The following is a 24,291-nucleotide window of genomic DNA, read 5'->3' as shown; positions in this document are numbered from 1 at the left end:
AAGATAACTATTAATTGCAAATGTAAAAGCTATCACAGAAAAATGTGTAAGCTTTAGTAGTAAATATAAAGCACATTTTACAAATGTGACTTTAGAGAAATATCATATTTATAAAACATCATTTTGCTAAGATTTGTTTTTTGAGCATTATTTTTTACAAAATTTAGAAACAACAGAAGTACATCTCTACTTATGATGTTGGCTTCTATGAAAACCCACATTGTTTTATTTCTTGATGTTCCTGAAGAAGATAAAGTGTTAAGTGAAATGATGCAATAATATTGTATTGATAAATGTTCTAAGTTACAAATTGTAAGGAAAAGTATTCAGTCCAACTCTATAATACAATGAAACAGATTCATCCTGCCATCCATTTTCTTGTCCCTCTTTTTCAAAACCAGGGTCACAGGGAGCCACAGCCAATCTCAGGAACACTTGGTTCAAGGCAGAAGCCATTTTATTGCAGGGTACATTCATACTTAATCAAAACAGGTTGAGATATTCCAACCTTCCAACTTTAATGCCTTGGTTTGTGGGAGGAAACATGAGAAAACCCATGAAGATATGGGGATGATATGCAGACTGCTCCCAGACAGTAGATGTGCTGCCATTTGAACCCTGGCATCTGGAGTTGTGAGGTGGCAGAGGCACTAACCACTCTAAACCAAATTTAGCTGGTGAAAGAACGGGTGGATAATTAAAATAATATATAACTACTGATCAGTGACATGTACTCAGTGTAATAAAGGCTCCTTTCCCCATGTATGCTTAGAAGTCTCAAAAATTGCAGCTATGAATGGTCTATGGTGATGGATTTAAAATACTGAAACAAAAAATGAAGTGTACTTGCTATAATATTTCCACTGGATATGATCATAAAGGACTCATATTGGATCACAAAATAACTATGGGAGAAGTTTAGTTTTTGTTGTATTGAAGTTGTTCAAAAATGACATCACACTATTAGTAATATTTGTGTGCAAATCAGGTTTGACTTTATTAGACAGTCTTCTGCAATGCTGACATGTTGACCTCACAGAAGTTGCAGAATCCAAAGTTCAGTTTTTCATAGTTCAGTGTGAAGAAGTTTCTTTGCAGCCTTCATATTTTGTTTTACTAGAAAGCAAAACAGAAAATACAAATAAATTGCAAGAAACTTAGATATAAAAATCAAAATCCAAGAAACTGGAGTTTGTCAGCGGGGAATGCAAATATAACAAAGTAGATACATTTTAGTGAATTACCGATATATCATCTTGGAAACTGTATAAGAACAGAGTGATCACTAGATAAATCAATAAAAATGAACCTGTTACAAACTTTTTAAAAGTAAAGAATTATGATTTCATCAATGTAAGCAATTATTAATATAGCAAAGGCAATTTTACCTCAGAATTTATAGTACTGGCAACACTTATAAGTCATACTGATACAGTAGTTATTGGAGCTAGCTCACAAGTCAGGGTTCGAGTGTTCTGGTGTGGAAAATCCTGAAGTTTTCAACAGCAAACTGTTTATATTAAATTTGAATCATTTTGCTCAAACGCACCACGATGAACTGAATTTACAGAACTTTAACTACAGGCATTGCAAGCATCCCTTTGTACTAGTAATTTATTCATTGTTACAGTCAAGTTTCTTTTCCAATTAGTTTATGACCTGAGAATGGGAAAAAGCACACACCACAGAACCTGTTTTAATTAACTTATAACCTGCAATGTATGATGTGGGACTAGGAATTAGCAAATTAGTTTACAGATTGGGAAAGGAAGGAGTGTGGATGTACTTAAAATATCAAACAGTTGTTCATCATCAGAACAGATAGCCAATCAAAAGTGTGCAATGTCACATGTTCCAAAACACCATGTGTTCATTTTAACTTAAATATGGCTCATCTGATAGACCACAGGAGGTAGAAAAAATGACAGAAGGGTGCAGTGAGAGAACAAGAGACATGAGCTCATCTGATTTAGATGTCAGAAAATGTAACTATGAACAACGGCAATCGCTATACCACTACCTACCCCTTGACACTTCTAATTTTCAGTAGGATTTTCTAAGAGTGTTTATATCTAGACTTTGCTATTTATTTTATTTTCTATTAGATTTTTTCTATTTGGTATTGTTATATATAAATACTATGCAGTTTTTAATATCTTCTATACTTTGTGTTTTATGATTTTATGAGTGATTGAAATAATAAATGGGCATCAAATGTGAGTTAGATGGCTATTGAGGTTGCTCCTCAATAATTAGAACAACTGAGGTAAAAGCAGGACATAGTTTGGTTGGTAAGTAGCACATAACCAAAAGAGCTGTGCTTTTTTGTGTGTTGCAAGGACAACCACATGTCTGTTAGAGCTGGCGAAAGTGAATCCATATGCAGAGAATCTTAGAGACATTGTCTGGCTAGGATCTCTATATCTGTGTGCGAGTAGCTGTGTGCTACGTGGGATATTGTGAAGTGATTTGCAGTTGGCACCACTTAAGACATGTGTATGTGTGCGTGCGTGTGCGTGCATGCGTGTGTGTGTGTGTTAATCTTCAAGGCCAACAGTAGATGAACCCAATAAAAGGTCCAAATTTCATGATAATACACAAGTCACAAGCCAACAAATATTTATATTATATGGATTTTTCATATCCTCTCCCTAATTTTGATAACTTTAGGGCATGGGTGTCGAACTCCAGTCCTGGAGGTCTGCAGTGGCTGCAGGTGTTCATCATAACCATCTTTTTCATTAGTGACCTTTTTTTGCTTCTAATTAATTTACAGTATTTTGAATTAGTCTTAATTAACTTGACTCAGGCCCCTTAGTTATTTCTTTTTCCTTAATTAGCAGCCAAACAGTAATGAGACACAAAACAAGCTGCCACATGACCTTCTTACCTGTGCCCATCACATATTATCTAAAAATAAAGAAAGGTGATGGTCTCGGTAAGGGTGATTTCTCAGGTCACTGAAACATTTTGACAGTGCTCTTAGGAAAAACAGAAAAATCAACAGTTTTGTCAGAATGAGAGCAGCAACAAGCCATAGAATTAAATAATGGGTTTAATTAGCAGCAATAATCAGCTTTTCATTAAGAGATTGGTTGGAGTGAAATTGGTTTAGCTGGTCATCTGTTAGCTCATTTCACATTTCATTTCATTTCAGCTGCCATTTAATGAAGAAAGGAAGAAATTCTGGGGACTAAATTCTCACAATCAGGGCTATTACAATGAAGGGAAAAGAAGTTAATTAGCAGTGAAAACTGGTCACTGATTAGGAAAAGGGTTAGAATGAAAACCTGCAAGCACTGCGGCCCTCCAGGCCCAGAGTTCAACACCCCTGCTTTAGGGGTTTTGTTACAAAGAAATCCTGATTCTGTAACTATTTTTTAGTATTTGTTTTGTTATAATGAAATTGTGTTTTTCAAGTTATATTTTTAGGAATGCACGATTCCATTTGTTTATTCATGGGTAATATCATTTTGTGGAATATCTTTGTACTTTTGCTACCTATCCTTACAATGGTATAATGGCTGGGGTCACACCAGGTCCCTAGTCATTAAAGATACTTGGTATTTTAACTAAAGACTCGGTGTGTTTGTTTTCAGTGTTAGAATATTTAGGACTGCAAATTTTTGGCAAGTTTGGTTGTTTTGTTGTTTACTTTCTGATCTTCCAGTTTTGACATTTGATTGCCTTGATATCTTCTGGTCCATTTTTTTTATTCTTCTCAAGTTCTCTGTCATTCAGCCCTCATCAGAACACAGTGTCCATATGGATTTGATTAGGACACTCTGTACTCATGTGTTACAACCCAGCCACTCTACCCAGATAGCACTTCTCATACGGCGATGACCCTTTTGATGTTATACTTAATGACATTAGAAACTTTGCGACAGAAGTAAAGTTTCAAAAGTAATTAAAAATCAACTTTTACGTATTCTTGTTTTTATTTTGTAAATAAACGAATGGAAAAAATGATGAAGTTTTTCTGTTGCTTATGCTGGTGGCGGGGTTATAACACACGAGTACCAGACACTCTGTACCAACATTCTGGCCCTTATATTTCCCAATATGCAGAACATTTTAAAATCGTCTAAAATATTAGTTTAGTATTTTGGACGTATACATTGACCACATGCACTGAGTATATGTACTTGTAATATTTGAAACAGTTTCTAAAATCAACAGTAAAAAACAAAAATAAGCTTTGATTTCTAGTTTTAATTAGTAACATTATTATCTAATCTTGGGTAGCACTAATACAAAATCAATGCAGATTATATCAATATATTGATACTTACATAAGTATATGTCTTCTGGTTCATATGCATATAGTCTGTTGTTATATCTTCCAGCAATATCTGCCCTAACAATATAAGAAGGATCTAGAAAAAATAAACACTGTATATAAATATTTGAGAAGATTTAGACTATATACATATAAAATTAAAATCTTTTTAACGATTATTAAGGGACTTCCTTAACTACATACATGCTACGACTGTGTTGCTGTACTGAAATAATCTTTGCGAATCACAAATAAAAGGAAAGCTTTTTTTGTTCATACTTTAAGGATAAAAAACACATCAACCATTAAAATGAAAGAAAACTGAATATGTTGCCTGCTGTGTAGCCAAGGCTTCAAAAATCTTCAAAGAAAACATACATTTACAGCTTGGTAGGTTTTTAAGGGTCACCTTCAGTTCTGCACATACCTGTACTGAGGGTGGTGTGTGACAGCATGGTAGTCATCATATATAAGACTGCCTTATGGTTCGCTTAGCATTTGCTTTTAATTATTTCAAGGTTTGCCAGTGCATAAAGATACGCGTTTTCAGCAATTCAAACCTTTGTCTGGTTTAGTATTTTTTTTAACTTCTGCCTGTTTAAACATTCATGACTTGCTTTGCCCTGTACATTTTGTTTCATTCACCTTTTTTGTATAAATGACCCTTCCCATCTGACCACTCTTTTGGATCACCCTTTAAATAAAACAGAAAACGTCTCATTCTTTCTGCATCTAAAGAGTTACTTGTATGCAACTAGTATATAACAGTGGTGCCTGTAAAATTTATAAATAAGCCTACAAACATAATTTTTCCAAAATACATATACTGCATTAATATGTTAATTTTTCCCCTTCAGCAAAAATACATTTGGAAATTCTGTTTAGTGAAAGAACTTATTCAATTAAGTTATAGTGTTATGAATTTACCCAGAAGAAAAGGTCAAAACCAAGAAAAAGACACTCAGAAACTCAAAAAGGCAACTGCTGTCTTTTATTGCCTTCCCAGGTGATTTCTACACCTGAGAGGACCGATTCTTGTGATAAGACCAACAAGGAGCATGAAGTATTGGGTTAAAATGACTAATTTTAAACAAAACAAAAGTAGAGATATTAAAGGAACAAGGGAAAATAAAAAACAAAACAAAAAGTAAATATAAAAAGAGACAGGGCACTGCTGTAGTCTTGACAGCATCACAAATACTGTATGGCACAGATCAATGCCGTTCCATATTTTGTGAATTTTTACTTGGTCCAGTGTGAGCACATGCCGGCGACAGATCACACATGTGACACTGCATTGATAGGCTGCTTCATTTCTGGATGTCAAAGTAACCCGACCCTGAACATGGAAACATGTAGTATATTGAAAATAAACTGAATAAATAATGAATTAAAATGGCTTCTTTCTGTATATATTACCAAATTACAGTAGCTTCTACTATTCTGTTTTCAAATTAATATGATACTTGCACTGTCAGTTTAACTGCAAATAATTAATATGCATGCTTGGATTATTGAGCTTTTGCTTTATGGTCTTTATCTAGTCTAAAAATGTATTATGCTTACCAATGAAGATAATCCTAGGAACATAATAACCATCTGGGGCCAGGTTCTTGTCTGATGTTTCATGCTGCAGATACACATAAACCGGAGAGTTTACAATTATAAATATAGTCAAGGACATTTGAAAGAATTCTTAATTTCCCTTCCAGATTCAAACTCAGAAATTACTTCCTTAGGTGTTTTAGCACCATTTACAATCAGGTCCAATTTTCAGAATTTTGTGTCTGTACACCACCACAATGGATATGAAATGAAGCTGTCATTATGTGATTGAAGTGTAGAGTTTCAACTTTAGTTTAAGGGGTTTACCCAAAATATCCTATGTGCCATTTAGGAATGAAAGCTATTTTTCCGCATAACCCACCCCTCCCATTTTTAGGAGCTCAAAAGTATTTGAACATTAACTGAGAAGCTGTTCCATAGTCAGGTGTGAGTAGTTCCCTCATTATTTCATTAATTATTAAGCAGGTAAAAGGTCTGGAATTCATTCCAAGTGTGGAATTTGCATTTGGAAGCTGTTGCTGTGAACTCTTAATATGAAGTCATAAAGAGCTGCCCATGCAAGTAAAAACAGTCCATCATTAGGCCGAGAAAACAAAACAAATCCTTTAAAGAAATAGCAGAAACACCAGGAATGGTCAAATCAACCATTTGGTACGTTCTTAAAAACAGGGAACACACTGGTGAACTCAGCAACAACAGAAGGCCTGGAAACCCACAGACACCTTTATGTGATTATGAATAATGAATCATTTACAGGTACATTTAAATTGTCTTGAACTATTTTAAAGATAGCTTTGAATAAAGTGCAGCTCTTGAAAAGATTCAAAGATTGTTTGAACAAATTAAAGATTTCTTGAAATCAGTCAGTCATTTTCTAACTGAACAGGGTCACAGCGGGTGCTGGAGCCTATCCCAGGTAGCATAGGGCGCAAGGTAGGAACAAACTCTGGACAGGATGCCAGTCTATAGCAGGACAAAAACAAACACACACACCAACCACACACTAGAGGCTAATTTAGGATCAACAATTCACCTAACCTGCATGTCTTTGGACTGTGGGAGGAAATCGGAGCACCCAGAGGAAACCGAAATAGAACATGCAAACTCCATGCAGGAAAGACCTGAAATGTGAACCCTGGTTTCCTTTCTGCAAGGTATTTCTTCAATATTAATATTCTAAAATGACTTAAATATGCTTTTAAGTGAGTTGCAATTATCTTTAAATCTCTTCCTGGTTATTTAAAGATAAATCATGTCAGTGACCAAGTACATCTTAAGCATCACGTCACTCAACTTGTACTAAGCCTAAAATTTTATTAGTTTTTAAATTAAATCTGGAAACTTTGTCTGTGGAAAATGATGAAACTATTAGGAATACTGAGCCTTTCTCATAAAATGTACACTCTGTGCACTACAGCATTATTATGTAATTGTTGTAATCTCAAGGACTAAGACTTCAGATTTGTATGCATGATAACTTCATGTGCCACATACCTGAGCTTTTCTGATTTTTGTTCAGGTTCTGGGGGGATTCTGAAGACTGTAGAGTATCTACTAATATACCTAATTGAGTGTCATCTGCATGCTAGTATCTTTGTTACAGTTTTTCCTAAATTATTTACATAAAAATAGAAACAGTGGCTCCAGTACTAACCCCTTTAGAACTTCCACTTTGACACCAACTAATTCTTCAAACAGGTGATTTGACTATACCACGTTCACAGCAAACTGATCAGCCTCTTCTGGCCACACAGTTCACCTAAACAGGATGTGCATGAGACTGCATTTATGGGAAGAAGGTGCAAACTCCACATACACTGTGGCCAGGCCAGGGATTTGAACCCTGGATACTGTGTAGTAGTAGTAGAAGCAGTCGTGCTACACAGTGTGCTACTTTGCCACCTAAATTGCACTACTTCAAGTCACAATAGCACTGATAGACAGAGGCATAGCAACAGGACAGGAGAGGTGGGCAATTGCCTGGAACCCCAAACTGGGAGGGGGTTCCCCCCAAAGGTGTCTGTTTACATAGGTACTCATTGCAACCACAAATCTTAATGCATCGCATTGACATATTAGAATGACACAGTCTGAAACCCCAACATCTGTTGTAAGTGTTTGCGATGAACATTACTTTTTTAGTGACATTAAATGCAATCAGAGGCAATTTCAAAAATTTTGAAGAGGATTTACTTGTCTGGATTGAATCAGTTTAGACCACAGGTTCTTAAACTATGGGATGGATCGTGTGTTGTTTGGAGATTCTCAATAGTACATAATGGGAAAGGGTTGCAGAGTGTCTTGCGATGGTTTGCCATGGACAGGTTAAGCAGACAGAATTGATAAACTACAATCTGCATTGCTGGTGCTCCAAGGGGACAAACTGTACCCAACAGGGATGATGATTGGTGGCGATTCATCAAATCCCACAATTAGAAATTTTGTAAATTACAGTAATACTGTTAAAAGTCAATTTATGTTTTTAAATCTTTTTTGTAAATATTTTACAACATGCTCTGTGTAGTTATGTTTTAATTCTAAGCACACCTTGCATTTATTTGCATTTTATGTACTTTGTCAACTATTTAGATTTTTAAAATGTATCCTATTAATGCTGTTTTTTTGTTTTCTATACACATTGTGTCATCAGCAATCATCCAGCATCCCGTCCAGAGAGAAAGGTAACTCCTTGCCAAGATGGGAGGCCAGAGTGGAAGGACAACAATGGACTGGCATCCCGACAAGGTCGAGAACTGATCCCTTGCCAGGGAGGGAGGCCAGAAGGATTAAGAGATCGGGGCAGTTAGCCTTCCCGCAGCCTTTACGTCCCCGATATGCTAGAGAAATGAAAAGGGGGTTGTGTAGTGATACAACAGGTAGAGTTACCATCTCACAGCCCCTGAGCTGAGATGGCTTCTGTATGGACTGGGCAAATTCTTTTAAGATTACCATTGAGGACCTTGGATTCCCCCCTCACCCTAATAACAAGATATGCAGGTTATGAAAATTAGAATAGTGGCACTACAAGTCCTGTAACAGACTGGCTTCCTGTTCTAAAAAGCTTGTGATTATTGCATTGGATTGGTAGACATACTAAAAGATTTAGCATGATGAAATCTTCTGCTGCCATCTTCTGTATGTGTTGATCAGCTGCAAAGGCTTTTTTCAGTGCTGTGATAAAAAGGGAACAAAAAGAGAACTAATATTAATTTAAAAAAATACATTTATAATTTTTTACATTTGCAAGTACTTAAAATACAGAGTTGTTACTATACTATTCTATATTGTTATGATAGGTGGTTAAATCTATACTGAATGTATATATTTTAAACATTACTTAATAATGTTTGTATTCATTATTTCTACTTTACAAAACCTATATGTTTTTTATCCTACTAATCATTTTTACCAAGTCAATATTAAAAATATAAGCTTGTATTAAAATATTTCAAAAATTGCACTTGCTAAATCATAAGCTATATTTAAATGAGCTAGGCAAATATGTGTAAACAGTTAAAGAGCCACTGACAAGTTATGTTTATAACCAACTTTTTTCTTTTTTAAAAGGACCAAAATAGCATTTCCATCTGTCTATCCATTTTTTATCTTTCTTATCTTATCTTAAATTTATAGTCAGCCACAACATTAGAAACACCGACAGGTGAAGTGAATAACATTGATTATCTCATTACAATGGCACCTTTCAAGGGGTGGGATATATTAGACAGCTAGTGAACAGTCAGTTCTTGAAGGTGATGTGAATGAAGCAGGAAAAATGGACAAACGTAAGGATCTGAGTGATTTTGACAAGGGCCAAATTGTGATGGCTAAATGACAGGGTCAGAGCATCTCCAAAACAGCAGGTCTTCTGGGGTGTTCCTGGTATGCAGTGTTTAGTACCTATCAAAAGTGTGGTGCAAGGAAGGATAACTGGTGAACCAGTGACAGAGTCAAGGGCACCCAAGGCTCATTGATGTGTGTGGTAATTGAAGGCTAGCTCATCAGAAGAGCTACTATAGCACAAATTGCTGAAAAACTTAATGTTGGCCATGAGAAAAAGGTGTCAGAGCACGAAAAGCATCACAGCTTACTGTGCATAGGGCTGCGTTGCCACAGACAGTTCAGAGTGGCTGTGCTGGCAACTGTTCAATGCCAAAAGCACATACAATGGACACATGAGCATCAGATCTGGACCGTGGAGATATGCTGTAGATGAAGGTGGCCTTGCCTAATGAATTACCTTTTCATTTAGATCATGCGAATGGCCGTGTATGTGTGCATCATTTACCTGGGGAAGAATTGGCAGCAGGATGCACTATGGGAAGAAAGCAAGTCGGCGGAGGCAGTGTGATGTTCTGGGCAATGTTCTGTTTGGAAACCTTGGGTCCTGGCTTTCATGTGGATGTTGCTTTGTCACATACCGCCTACCTAAAGATTGTTGCAGACCACAAAACCCCTTCATGACGATGGTATTCCCTATGGCAGTGTCTTCTTTCAGCAGGATACTATGCCCTGCCAAACTGAAAACATTTTTCAGGAATCATATGAGGAACATGACAAACAGTTCAAAGTGTTGCCATGGCCTCCAAATTCCCCAGATTTCAATCTGGTCAAGTATCTGTGGAATGTACTGGAAAAATAAGTTTGATCCACGGAGGCCCCACCTCTTAACGTGTAGGACTTAACATCTTGGTGCCAGATATCACAGGACCCCTATGGAGGTTTGTGGAACCCATGCCTCCATGGGCCAGAGCTATTTTGGCAGCACAAGAGGACCTACACAATATTAAACAGGTGTTTTCTTTTATTTGGGCTGACTAGTGTAAGTGATATTCATCAACTTCCCTCAAGTTTTACCTGGTGTTAGAGTGTGCATGAGTGTGTTTTGCTTTGTTCTGATTACCCATTCAGTGTTGTCCTCTGAATGGATCATCTCTGGCTCTGTATAAACTTTTAATAGAAAATCAATTCCATTTTTGCCCTGGACTCATTTTTTTTAATATATAGATGTTGATAAATTACAGGTTGTTGTAGTCCGATAGGATGATTGAGCCTAAATGTACCATCAGTCTGATACCCTTGAATGTGGTCAGTATTTCCCTTTGGTTTGTCTTACATGGACACAGATGACAAATGGCGTTTCTATATCAAGGGCCAGTGGGACTCAACCCCACCAGATGCTGGACAAAGTAAGTATTAAGCTTCCCTCACAATTTAGCTTATTAATAAAATGTTTATAATAACCCCTAGTTTTGTCTTCCTAAACATTTTTTCAATTTTCTATTATAATGATTAACTTAATTACCTCTTGAAGCATGTACAATTAACTTTGTGCCAGGTGTTGTAAACCTGTTTCCAGGTGAGGGGCTGGATCAGTTGGCCCTGCAGTGTTCTCTATAACGTTGTGTGTTTGTATGTGCACATGTGCAGCCTGATTGTTTCAGATTAATGGTGGGGCTTGAGGAACATTGCCCGTGTTAAAATGGTAACTGGCTGTTGACAATTTTTTTTATTAATAGATTCGTATTTGCACTTCTAGTTCAAGCATTTCCCAGTTAAGGAATACAACACACTCTAGGTGTATGAAAGGTCCAGTACCTTTTAGTTCCTTAAAGTTAGCCGAAAGAAAGAAAGAAAGAAAGAAAGAAAGAAAGAAAGAAAGAAAGAAAGAAAGAAAGAAAGAAAGAAAGAATGTATTGTTCAAAACACATTAAAATCATATTATTGCCACTGAGAAGGACCATGCTAAATCTGAAAAAAAACCAAGAAAGCTTGTATGTGCTCCTTTCACTTTGCACAACTGAAGCCGGCATTATAATACTCTTGTTTCAAAGTGGAGTGGAAAGAACAGCCATGAACTGTATATAGAAAATCATTTTTTAATTGATTGTTGCCATCTCCCCAACTTATTAATTCCTGACAACCCAGTAGTTAGTGCTGCTACCAAGTATACAGAGAGTGCAGTTTGAGTCATGATATGTGTGTGTGTTGTCTGCGTATTCTTTCCATATTATTATGCTTGTCTTTTTTCCCCCTCAAAATAGTTTGATTGTAAACTTGGGGTGTTGCCTTTTAAATTTAGGGAGTTCACAACTAATAGATTTTCCAGAGCAGTGTGTTGTTGTGAGGCTTCCACTTTTTTTTTGCATTTAAATCTACTGGTCTGTATTTTATCAGATTATGGTAATAACAGAAGTGTATCACAATGACCCGACGCCGGTTGAAACGGACCAGACACCAGCATCCCATTGTTTGATTGATTATTTGTGATGTGAAAGGTGAATGAACTTTCAAGTTTACCCAATCATTAACAAAACAGAGACAGATATCACTAGTTAGGTAGGTTGATGTTTACATTAGATAAATTTGCACACATATAAGAAAATGCTGTTATGCCTCCATCAGAATTTTAATGACAAAAATGGCACAGCAGAAGACTAGTATCAGTGTGGAGAAATGAGAGTCGCTAGTGGTATTAGAAATGTGGCAAGTGCAAAATTAGGATGTAAGAATATAGTCAGGCCAGTAAAGATCGATATAGTATCATGAAAAAATAAAATGATGTTTTGAAGTAGAACTAAGTTAACAAGAGGAATACAAGATAGCAGAAACTAGAGAAAAGACATTTTGAAGCAATTCTGCTGACTAAACAGGTTGTTCTTTTTACTTGCGTGTAATCAGGGCTGGCCTTGGTGTTGCTGAAGGACAGTGCAGATTTAGATTTTGTAATTGTAATTTAAAGTGTTATCAGCTTCATACGGTTTAAAATGTGATGGATTTAAAATAACACATTATATTGTCTATTGGATTTCCCATCTCTCTGATCAAAATAGTGTTAGCAAAACATTTTTTAGAGCTTTTCACTAGTCTAGTGGATTTTGCTAGCGTCAAGTTCATTGTTGTTATGCCCATTTTAATCTATGCTTTATTCAGCATTACCTTATAAAATCTGTCTAAGCATGTTTGCTACAGGGTAGTATAGAGCTGCCATGTGATCAAGAGAGTCAGAGCTCAGAGTAGTACTGAGTAGGTGTGCAGTGCTTACGACTAGGAATATGAATACTGAGGAAGAAAATACGCTGGATTGTATTTCTCTCTTCATTTCACTGTCTGTTTATTGTTGAAACCTTCTGTCCTCTGTTTGGACTATTTGGATGCATGTCCACTGTTTACATGGGAAAACCTGAATTAATCCATGTGTCTTCCTGAAACCTCCATACTAGCAGTCTTCTACCTTTCAAAGCATGCAAACAGTATATTATCCATTTACTTTATAATAGCCTGTTTAAATTATATCTAAAGTGGCTGCTAAACAATTCAGGTACTTATTCTACTTTACGAAAGATGCCGATGAAAGAACAGAAGAAGCGGGGCACTCAGGAAGCAGCAAGTGCATCAACATCTTAACAAACAAATGCTAAACGTACAGAGAAAGACGATGAAAACTAGGAATGCTCAAGTCAAGTGTATTCACTACATGTTATCGTGCAGTGCGCCATTACTGGTATAATATAAAAACAATTTAGACATTGGCAATCCTATTTAGTAAAAACATTATATGAAGCTGGATGGATCATCAGTATTAGGTTTGTTCAAGGAAGTGTCACAGACGGCCGGGGTCCTTGTCCGGCCGGGACGCCTCTTCACTGTATGGACTGGGGAGCAAGCCTGGTCAGAACAGTACCTCCCCCGGGATGCTAGATGGCAGCCCCCCTGGGTGGCAGTGGTGCCTCAGATTCCCACAGGGCTCCATGGGAAATGGAGTTCTCTACAACCATGTAGGGATCCAGGGGTGCCGCCAGGGGGTGCTGCAGTGGTTCCTGAGCCTGTGTGGGCAGTTCTTCCGCCACACCCGGAAGTGCAGCCAGAAATAGGTCATCAAACACCTGGAGAACTTCTGGGTGTGCTATAAAAGGAGCCAGCAGCCACCACTCCGAGAGCCAGAGTCTGGAGGAGAGAGACTAAGCATGCTGGAGAGGAGTGGAGGAAGAAAAAAAAGAAAAGTATTGTTGTATTTTGGTGCTCATGTTTTTGGGACTGGGTTGTGCCTGTGGGAACAGGGATGGCATTGCCTACAGGCGAAGAAAAAGAAATAAAACATGTATTTGTTTTATCAGTATGCCTCCCATGTCTGTCTGTGCCAGGTCAGGCGCTGGTATAGCGCCTTTGTCACAAAGTCATTTCACTAAATTGTAAAATGATCATAGTGCACAGGGTACAATACCGTGTCCGTGAGAGCCCTAACTACAAAGAGGACTATTTCATTTATGTTAGGTAGAATGCCCAGAGGGGACTGGGCGGTCTCGTGGCCTGAAACCCCTACAGATTTTATTTTTTTCTCCAGCCTTCTGGAGTTTTTTTTTGTTTTTTCTGTCCACCCTGGCCATCGGACCTTACTCCTTTTCTATGTTAACTAATGTTGTCTTATTTTAATTTCTTGCTTTGTCTTTTATTTTTCTTTTCTTCATTATGTAAAGCGCTTTGAGCTACTTTTTGTATGAAAATGTGCTATATAAATAAATGTTGTTGTTGTTGTTGTTGTTACTGTAATTTCCAATGTTGTTGCTATTGATCACATTAAAGTCAAATAGATGTCCGTCATTTCAGCATTTCCTCACATACCCCCTATATACTACCCTGAATGGGGTAGTAGTCCTTAACCTTTATCTCTCTTTTTTGTATTTGGACCGCTTTTACTCTTTAGCTCTCTGTTCTTCCTTGGCATTTGATCAAAAGATATACTACATTTAGGACCAGCCTTACTGTTGGCAGTGCCCCTTCTCACTCTTCCCTAAAGTGGAGTGTCAGGTTTATAATTGGCAAAAAAAGAAAAATACATTATTATTTTGTAAAAGATAAGTTAAATAAATAATTTAACATTATTAATATTAAATCATGTATTTTAAAATATGATGGGTTTAAAATACTTCATTTTATTCTCTGTTCTCTCTGATTGATCCCCAAGCTACATTCATTTCTTTGGGTAAGCCATGTTCTACTGTACTTATCTTTAATTTTACTTAACAGCCCACAACGTCGGTCACGAAATGCCTTTTGAGTCAGATAACCCTCACACAACCCTAATCTTAACCATAGTGTAACCAGGCACGTGATTAGCATTTTGTGACTGACATTCTACCCATTTCATGATGTTGGGATGTTACATGACTGACCTCATAGGTACTGTGGGCTGCAATTACACTATGCTGTAGTAAAAGGAAAAGTGTCTTTGTGTCTGACTGCCTGTCCATCTGGTTGCTATGTCTCTGTCATTCCAAAACGTAGCATATCACAAACATTTGAAGTAATAAAATGATTCCATTTGTTATTCCAATAGATGGCACATTACAAACATTATCACTGCTTTTATGAATCTCATACCAAATGGCATATAACTGACACGTGCACTGCATTGTCCACAGGAAACATTAACTTTGAGGTCTACATTGATTTCTTAGATTTTAATTCATTAGAGACATGTAGCACATCTAGTATACTGGAGACAAAACTTCTTGTTTCAATGCATACTAAATAGTTAGGCATTAAATGAACACTTGTCACAGGGAAAAAGTAATATTCTGTATACAGTGTAATTTTTTAAAAAAAGGTAGTGTAAGAAACTTAACACAACTGGTAATTTAAGCAAACATCTCTTTACTTTTCTTATTTTATGCAACACTTTCAACTTAACTACATTTTATTTGTCTTGCATTTATCTGAGTAAACTAAAAGGAAACAAAAACAAATGAGTGATCACTTAATAAGAAAGAAATAACTAACTTACATTTCCATGTATTACAATACATGGTTGGAAATGACATTGGTACAAGTCAGTGTTACCAAATTAAATTGTGTGTTATAAATGTAAAATGCAACCAATTTTGTAATAGGAACTGTGGTTTGTTCCAGTTCTTCTGTCTCAAATCATGGACTTAGTTAAATAACTGAGCTTTCAGTGCAGTCCCAGCCAATGCAGTTCCAGTTAATGCTGGGGTGCAATTCCCAGGAATCTGAAGAAATAGAAGCGCTGACTGAATTCTGATCACAAGCCTTTCAAACATCATTCTCCCTCTTTCTCTTCCTCTCCTTTTCCCTCTACATGCCTCCCATTTGATGGCATCTAAGGGCAGGTTAGGTGAGACAGGTTGTGGGTGCCCACTTTTTAATACTGTCTCTGAGCTCAGAGCCCCAATATAGGAACTACTTATGCCACCCTAAAGCCGGTTCTGCATGGAGTTTCATTTTGGTAATAGTGGGGAAATTGTATAGCTGAGGAGCTTGCCTAATGCAAGTCAATTTGCAAAGCTGGATTTCAATTTCTATTTATTTCTTCTATCTACTGAATATTTATTTAGGTATTAATATATTTTAAAAGAATAAAGCCCTTAATTATGTGCATATTTACTTTTGTCCAATGTATTTCTTTTAATAATGCTATGAAGAGACATTTTGTAATGTAATGCACAGACAGACATTCTCCTAATTTCATCTACAGAGTCAAAGTCAAAGCATCCTTTTTATTTGTTAGAGTGAAGAAATGCCCTCGAATTTTCCAATTCCCAGGTTGTTCATTAATTTCTAAATAGCCTAAAATGTCAGTTACCTTGGCTGTATTGACAGTCTTCTAGGTGGTGAATCACCATCAGAGGCTTCTGACTGAAAGAAAGTAACAGTTAGCATGTTTTTTACTTAGTACAAATAAGCCTACTGTTAAGATTTAGTGCACTGCAAATTCTTTTTTGTTACTGTTAAATTATCAACATATGCTACCTGAGATCATCCATGTACTTTATGTTGTGAGGGATGGCCGGCCATTTACCCCGGCCAATACCCCCAGTGCCGCTAGATGGAGCCCTCCCTGTAGCATGGAAGTGCCCCGAAGACCAGCAGGGAATTATGGACAATGGAGTTTTCCTTTACAGCCCTGCTGGATATCACAGAGGCCAACAGATGACACTGCAGGGAGGCCAAGGGAGTTGTTTGTGCCCTATAACCCGGAAGTTCGTCGTAGGCAAGTTCCGGGTTGAAGAAAAGGACTTTTTATCTGACCCGGAAGTGATAAGAAATCACATGGACTGTAGGGAATGATGGGAAACACTTCCGGGTCAGGGAATATAAAAGGACGATGGGAAATCCCAGACGTTGAGCTGAGCTGGGTGGAAGGGTGGCAACGCGTCTGGGAATGTGGAGGATTGTTTAATTATTGATTTATTATTGAGTATTGTGGAGAAGAGGGTGCTTTGTGCACTTTATTATTATAATAAATATTATTGTTGGATTTTTATCTGGTGTCTGACATCTGTTCTGAGGGTTAAAGGGGTCACGGAGACTGGGATTTCCCATCGTCCTTTTATATTCCCTGACCCGGAAGTGTTTCCCATCAAGTTGTAGACACCAGTCCACCTAACACACAGGTCTTAAAGTGGGAAGAAAATCAATATACCCAGAAACAAACTCTTCTGACACAAAGACAGCATGGCAAATACATATACATAGGGACTGAATTAGGATTCTCAGTCTCCTGAAGCAGTGAAGCAGTAACACTAACCACTGTACGACTGCATCATCACACCATTTGTGCATCTTTTGTTTTTGGTTTAAGAATTGCTGTGAAATTATGCATACCTTGAAAGGCACTACACTTAAAAAAAAATAATGTTGCATTTACGTAGTACTGACAGCTGTGGTTGCCAGAATTTTACCATAAAATAGAAGGTGGCAATATTTTTAGTTCTATGGTATAACTTTGTAGTAAATAATTGTTTTGTCTTTACAACGCATTCCAGTAGAAGTGAACATTTAATCATAACCTGAAATCCGGGCACTTTAATAAATATGCCAATCAATAAACCCTTAGAAAATACTGTCAGGATCAAACACCAGTATACAGTTTGCATCAATAAAGTAACAACAACCAATAGCAAACGTGTACCGTTTAATTACACACATTGAAAAGAATTCAATGTTTAAGGAAGTTTTGTCACATTGTCTGGTGGAGAAGTAAAGTTTGCTTTTGTGGTGTATGGTGTCCTATGTGTGTGCCAGCTTATCAAATACAACCCACCATCAATCAGATTCCATAACCTCAAAAAAACCTTCAGCACTCAGGGAAGAATAAGTCTGCTGATTTTGTTTAAGTTTTTTTCCCTAATGTTCAAAAGTATGAGGTTCACCAGGAACAATGTGGTATAAGGGGGCATTTCCTTATGCAAATATCATAACTTTGGTGTTACTGAAACAGTGCTTCACTGTTTAATATTTTACAGTTGTTTACCTTCGCTATGTAACAGTTTTACACTTTAAAATTAACACCGATTTTTCAGTGAAACTGTAATGTATCAGTAAACGGTATGTAGCCTATTTTGAAGGAAGAAAAATATTGATTTTACAGAACTTGGCTGTAAAAAATAATGAAATGTATTGTTTAAGATATACAGGTAATTTTCAGTCGAACATAAGGTAAGTTTCCTTTTTTTCAGAAAAGGTATTTTACTTTCACAGTATTTTTACTGTTAAATTTACTGGCATTTTTTACAGTGTACATAAAACGATAAATATTGTTTTCTTGACTTAAGTTTGATTGTATCATATCTTCCTGTTGATATTATGACCAATATTTTTTCATCCATCCATCCATTTTCCAACCCGCTGAATCCAAACACAGGGTCACGGGGGTCTGCTGGAGCCAATCCCAGCCAACACAGGGCACAAGGCAGGGAACCAATCCCGGGCAGGGTGCCAACCCACCGCAGGACACACACAAGCACACCCACACACCAAGCACACACTAGGGCCAATTTAGAATCACCAATCCACCTAACCTGCATGTCTTTGGACTGTGGGAGGAAACCGGAGTGCCCGGAGGAAACCCACGCAGACACGGGGAGAACATGCAAACTCCATGCAGGGTGGACCCGGGAAGCGAACCCGGGTCTCCTAACTGCGAGGCAACAGCGCTACCACTGCGCCACCGTGCCGCCCCCAATATTTTTTTTCCCCATAAAAAAGAGAGTGTTACTAGCAGTTTGCATTTATTGTGTGGGCCAGTGTTTCTCAACCTTTAAGTATTTGCGACCCGAGTTTCCCCATAAAAAAGAGAGTGTTACTAGCAGTTTGCATTTATTGTGTGGGCCAGTGTTTCTCAACCTTTAAGTATTTGCGACCCGAGTTTTCATAACAGTTTTAATCGCACCCCCCTAATGTTTTTTAGAAAGGAGCCCACTAATACCAATTTGTTCTTTTTTAACTAATGATATATCATAGATGCATATTTTATTATACCTACTTAACTTTTATCGACATTTATCTAACTCTATATTTATTTTTCTAGAATCAGAATGTAGTTTAAGTTAATTTGTTTTGGTTTCAATAGATGTATTTTTCATATTTTCGATTCTTGTTTTCTTTTTTTCACATCTTCGCGCCCCCCTTTTTGTTACTTCTCTCCCCCCTAGGGGGGCCCACCCCACAGTTTGAGAACCACTGGTTTGGGCGATGGAGGCTACTAGGTGGTTAATAATTACAGGGCAAGAAAGAGTTAATTTTATATTAAGCAATATTAAGAAATTATAGTCAGTGAAACAAAACATTAATACCAACAGTGCTAAACAAAGTAATTTACTTGCATTATTTTAGACTGAGAAAGTGTTTCTTTCATTTAAAGAAAACAAAACTATTCAATTCATGCAGGCCCTCAATGATGAGTAGCCTTAATTCTTTGCCAAAACCAACTATTCATCTATCCATTTTTTATAGGTACTCTCACTTTAAATACGAAAAGCCCCTACTTTCCTCATCATGCTTGTATTTCTATCTGAAGTTCCAAGTGGACTGATTTTCTTTAGATTTGTTACACTTAACGTTTTAAAGTCACTTTGTGTGAAAAGTTAGGCTTTCGTTGAGATATGTGAAACAAAGCTGTATTTATTTTTGAAATTTGAAAAACTCATTTAAAAAGATTTTGTGAAATTGCAAAATGATCCACCTTAATAAAAAGATTATTGTCTGTCTGTGTGTTCATCGGGCTGCTATGTCTCTGTCATTCCAAAACATGACGCATCACAAACATTTTTAGTAATAAAATGCATTGCATTTGTCATTCCAACAGATGGCACATCACAAACATTAACACTGCGTTTACAAATCCCATACCCAATGGCATATAATAGAGACATATGCATTGCATGGTGCGCTGCAAACATTCACACTTAGGTCTATGTTCATTATTTAGATTTCAACTCATCTTAGACACAGCTAACATTTTGTGCAACCTCAATTTCTGATTTACTATTTCAAATTTACCTTGAGAGAGGTTATTTTATCATTTATACTTTCCTCTTGTATACATCCAATAAGTGCTTCAGAAGGTAAAACAGAACCCCAAACAAGTTACGGAAATATCAGAAGTCTTGCATGCGGTAGGCAACACAGAGTCACACCAGCAGCTTACACACACCCCTTAGCACCAACTTGCTTTCGTTCTGTTTGAAGCTGTATCAGGTAAGTTGAATGATCTTTGTAATATTAAGATTAAAAAAGCAGGCAAGAAAAGCAAAAAAGTCACTTATCTTGAAATAAATAGGAGAGAAATGGAGCTCCCTCATTGTAAGCCATTATGCATACAATGAATAAACATATACTCAGTATTTATGTTACACAAAACACAAATCTGAACTTCAGATTATAATGATTCAATATTTCTCTAACACTATAATTTATAGGTCAAGCAACATAATGATCTGTGTCCACCATGATGAACACCATTGGAGTCACTCATTTTAACTTGTGACTTCAACATAGATGATATTTCTCCATTGGTTACTGCTTTCAAAAATTTTAAGAAATATGAACAATAAATTAACCATAGACCCATCACAACCAACACCTAACAATATTACAAATGTGCAATTTGTTCATTATTTGAATTAGAATCTGGCATCCATAAAACTGATTTCATTCATAAAAGGCCTGTTTGGACAAATGTTTTGCAAACATAACATTGGAAAATGGGATTAAAAAGAATTTTATTCACTCTTTTAAAACATGTAATTACATTTTGTTATTAGTGTTATTTTGGAATTTGACTCAATGTTGCAAATATACTGTATTTACCAAACACAAATGTGATAACTATCTCTTTGATTAAATAATTAAACAAAAAATGCTCCAACTTTCAACATAGTTAAGTCCCTGAACACAGCAGAATATTATGACATGTCAGTTGTAGACTTTGCTTTCATAATTTTAGTCAGTAGAAGGCAGTCGTGGTGTGCTCCCATGAACCAGTTTAACACCCCAAGCAACTCATGACTCATCCCTGACTAAATCAAGTAGGTCTGAGTTTATTTGAAGTTGTGGTGGCAGGTTCTGTATGCGTGAGAACTGATAATCAATGAGCACTCAGCGAAGAGTGCAATGCATCCAGAAGGAAACGGAGGAAGTATATGTTTTCGACCTTGTAAACAAAAGAGGGACTTGTATATTTTTTACATATTTTAATTAGATCTGGTTATTCTATTGTCATCCATAATGTATAAATATTTTAACTGGAAAACATTTTTCTGATAAGAGTAAAGGTTTGTACTGCACTTTAGTGGTTACATTTTGCTTAACAAAACCTGGCTGATTTTGTATTTAGTAAACTTTCATTTATTATAAAGTAGCTGTCAACCATGTAATAGTGAAACAGGACTGTGAGGAGTGCCCTTCCCGACTCCCCACTCCTGATGTCACACTACTCTGTCTTGGATTAGCGTGAATATATCGCTTCTGCAAGCGAACTATGACTCTTAGCTCGATAAGGGAAGTCGCAAAATTAACCAGAATGTTCAAACAAATAATAGAAAAAAATCCTGATTTAAATCCATTAAGTAGTTCTCTCGTTCGCCAGCTAAGCAGAGGTAAGGCGCACGAGTGAGGAGGGCCCCGTCCCCCCCTTCCCCCCACCCGCTGTGTCTCTCTCGGATTCGCGCATCGGTGTCACAGCCGAACTTTGATACTTAGCGTGATGAGAGAGGTCGCAAAATCAACTGGGAAATTGAAGCAAATTATAGGAAAAAACCTGATCTAAATCCGTTAAGTAGTTCTCTTGTGAAAAGCACAAGACAGACAAACAGACTGACGTTGGATTTTATATATATAGAGATTATCATAGTATTAATTAATGATAATAATCCAAGTAAGTGCAGTATATCTTTGTTTTTCTTGATTAATCTGTGGAAAGCACATTGAATTGCATGTAAATGTGTGATAAGTTGCTATATAAATAAAGTTATTATTATTATTATTATTATTATTATTATTGTCTGTCTGATGTCTCATGCACCACAATAGAATTGAAGAAAAGAATAAAGGGCAGAGATTATAATTGAACTTGCCATACCTGGAAAACATTCATATAGCACCAGCACATCAGACAGCACGTTATTGAATATCAGAAAGAGGGGCAAGCATGTGATACTTTGAAATGTGAAACTGTTTTGGAAAGTCATTATTGAGTTGTGTAGTTTGTCATCCCCTGTGATTAATAGTTATGCAGTCAGGCGACAAAGTTGACATCTCCTCCAACTAGAAGTCATGTCATGTAATGCCGCTTATCTTGTTTAACTTGCCTAGTCCAATACAGATTACATATGAACACCTCTCTTTGTGCGCTATCAGTCTTCTAATCCAGGCAGAGAGGACTGCCATATTTTTCTTGTGATTATTTTTTTTGCTCTCTCAGATCACATAGGTTTGCACATGATGAAAATCAAGTAATTTAATTCTTCTTTATTGATTCAGCTTGCTGCAGGATATAGAAACCTATTGTTAATTAGTTTGCCTGCTACATACGTTTATCTCATTTCACTTCTTTTCTGACCAGCATCAAATGGCTATAGTACATATAGCTGATTGGATATAATATTATCTTTTTATTGCTGACCACTACTGGATGACATGAGATAATTTCTTTAAATACTTTAAACCAGAAGGAGTGATTGACTGGGCTAGTGGAGTCCAAACCAGGGTTGGCTCCTGTTACAGTATTGTTAGATTTGAAACCATCTGGTACTCATTGTAATAAATCAACAGATAAATAGAATAACTTGAGAACATAATCATGCATATTCTATAAGAAGTATTGGATATCTTTGCATGGTTCCTAAGTTTTTTGCCTGGAATTTCAATTTTGTTTTCATGCTTCATCATGTTAAAAAGAACTACAGCACTATTAATATTTTGAAATATTCATTTATAAAATATGACGCTAGAAATTATCTTTCTACACACATATTACAAGTGTTCCTTTATTTTATTTGACCCATGCATCCATTCATCTTTAGGTTCAGAATATTGGATCGTAAGGATCCTGAGTTTGTTCCAGCTGCACTAGCCAGTTCCTGTAAAGTGCCTACGGTTGCCTGGCTAGGATATTGCTCCCAGCAACACTCAGCTAGATTAGTGGATGGATGAATACACTGTATGTTTATTCATAACTGTATATATAACTGAATCTCATGAATCCAAGTCCAGAGAGTAGGAAGTTAGAAACAGCTCTGGACTGGTGCCCATTTCAAAGAACATTCATGCACACAGCCATGCCTGCCAATTTAGAATTGACAACTAAACTAACAGGCACATTTGAGGTGTGAGAAGAAACAGTATTACCTAGAGAAAATCCCACACATATGGGGGACATCGTGCAAGCACAGGACAGCACTACTGAGAATCAAACACCATCTTCTAGGATGGAGAGGGAACAGTGCTAATCACTGCGTCACATTGCCAGCCCATCATAATATTTTTCAAAAATGAAATTATTCAGTGCACCAAAAGAGAAGTTAATTAATTAAGTATTCTGTCTATGATCCAAACTGAATCACAAGTTGTTCTGAAAAGTGTTTTTAATTATGATGGTGAAATCTTTGAATTGCTAAAGCTGATGATTATAGGGCGTTTTCCAGTTTATTCTTTTTTCTAATTTAATTGCTGTGCAGAATGGCAGAACACCCACCCAACTCTGACGTTTTTTGGTGAGCAGTTGTAAAAGGGTGTGAACTCTGATTCATGATAGATTAATAATATAAGAGAAACTGGTTTAAGTGACTCAGGTGACTTTTGGATGAGTAGAAAATTGTTCAGTATATTTAGATTGTTCAGAAAGCATTGTCTGTGAAAGGCAAAATGCAGGCATAGTAGTGAATAGTAGTCATATTTGAAAACTTGGAAAAATGCTTTACACTCCTTATAACCATTATAAATTAACAGAAATAGTGAACATTATTAATAGTATTATATTATTCAAGTATTCTTGTATAATAATTGTGAGCTTGCAATTTAGAAGGTTAAACAGACAATATTCACAAATGCTTAATTTTGTAAGGCTACAGGAGATTTACAATGTTGCACTGAAAAGATACAAAGATGAATGCTAATAAGAATTTTTACATATGTTATAATCT

The 24,291-nt window shown here is 36.6% G+C and overlaps 1 protein-coding gene across 1 annotated transcript in view; it reads right to left on the bottom strand.

Annotated features, from left to right (window-relative positions):
* Positions 1–967: 967 nt before the first annotated feature.
* Positions 968–24,291, bottom strand: part of agr1 (anterior gradient 1) — a 35,154-nt gene continuing 11,830 nt past the window's right edge. The window contains exons 4-8 of the mRNA XM_028807307.2: positions 16,452–16,504; positions 8,943–9,019; positions 5,849–5,912; positions 4,296–4,379; positions 968–1,116 (exon numbers count right to left, since the gene is read on the bottom strand). Coding sequence (XP_028663140.1) covers positions 1,067–1,116; positions 4,296–4,379; positions 5,849–5,912; positions 8,943–9,019; positions 16,452–16,504 — 328 coding nt within the window. The 3' untranslated portion in view covers positions 968–1,066. The remainder of the gene's footprint in view (positions 1,117–4,295; positions 4,380–5,848; positions 5,913–8,942; positions 9,020–16,451; positions 16,505–24,291) is intronic.

Source organism: Erpetoichthys calabaricus, chromosome 8, assembly GCF_900747795.2.
Source record: "Erpetoichthys calabaricus chromosome 8, fErpCal1.3, whole genome shotgun sequence".
Lineage (NCBI taxonomy): Eukaryota > Metazoa > Chordata > Cladistia > Polypteriformes > Polypteridae > Erpetoichthys > Erpetoichthys calabaricus.
This window is presented reverse-complemented; position numbering and strand designations above follow the sequence as displayed.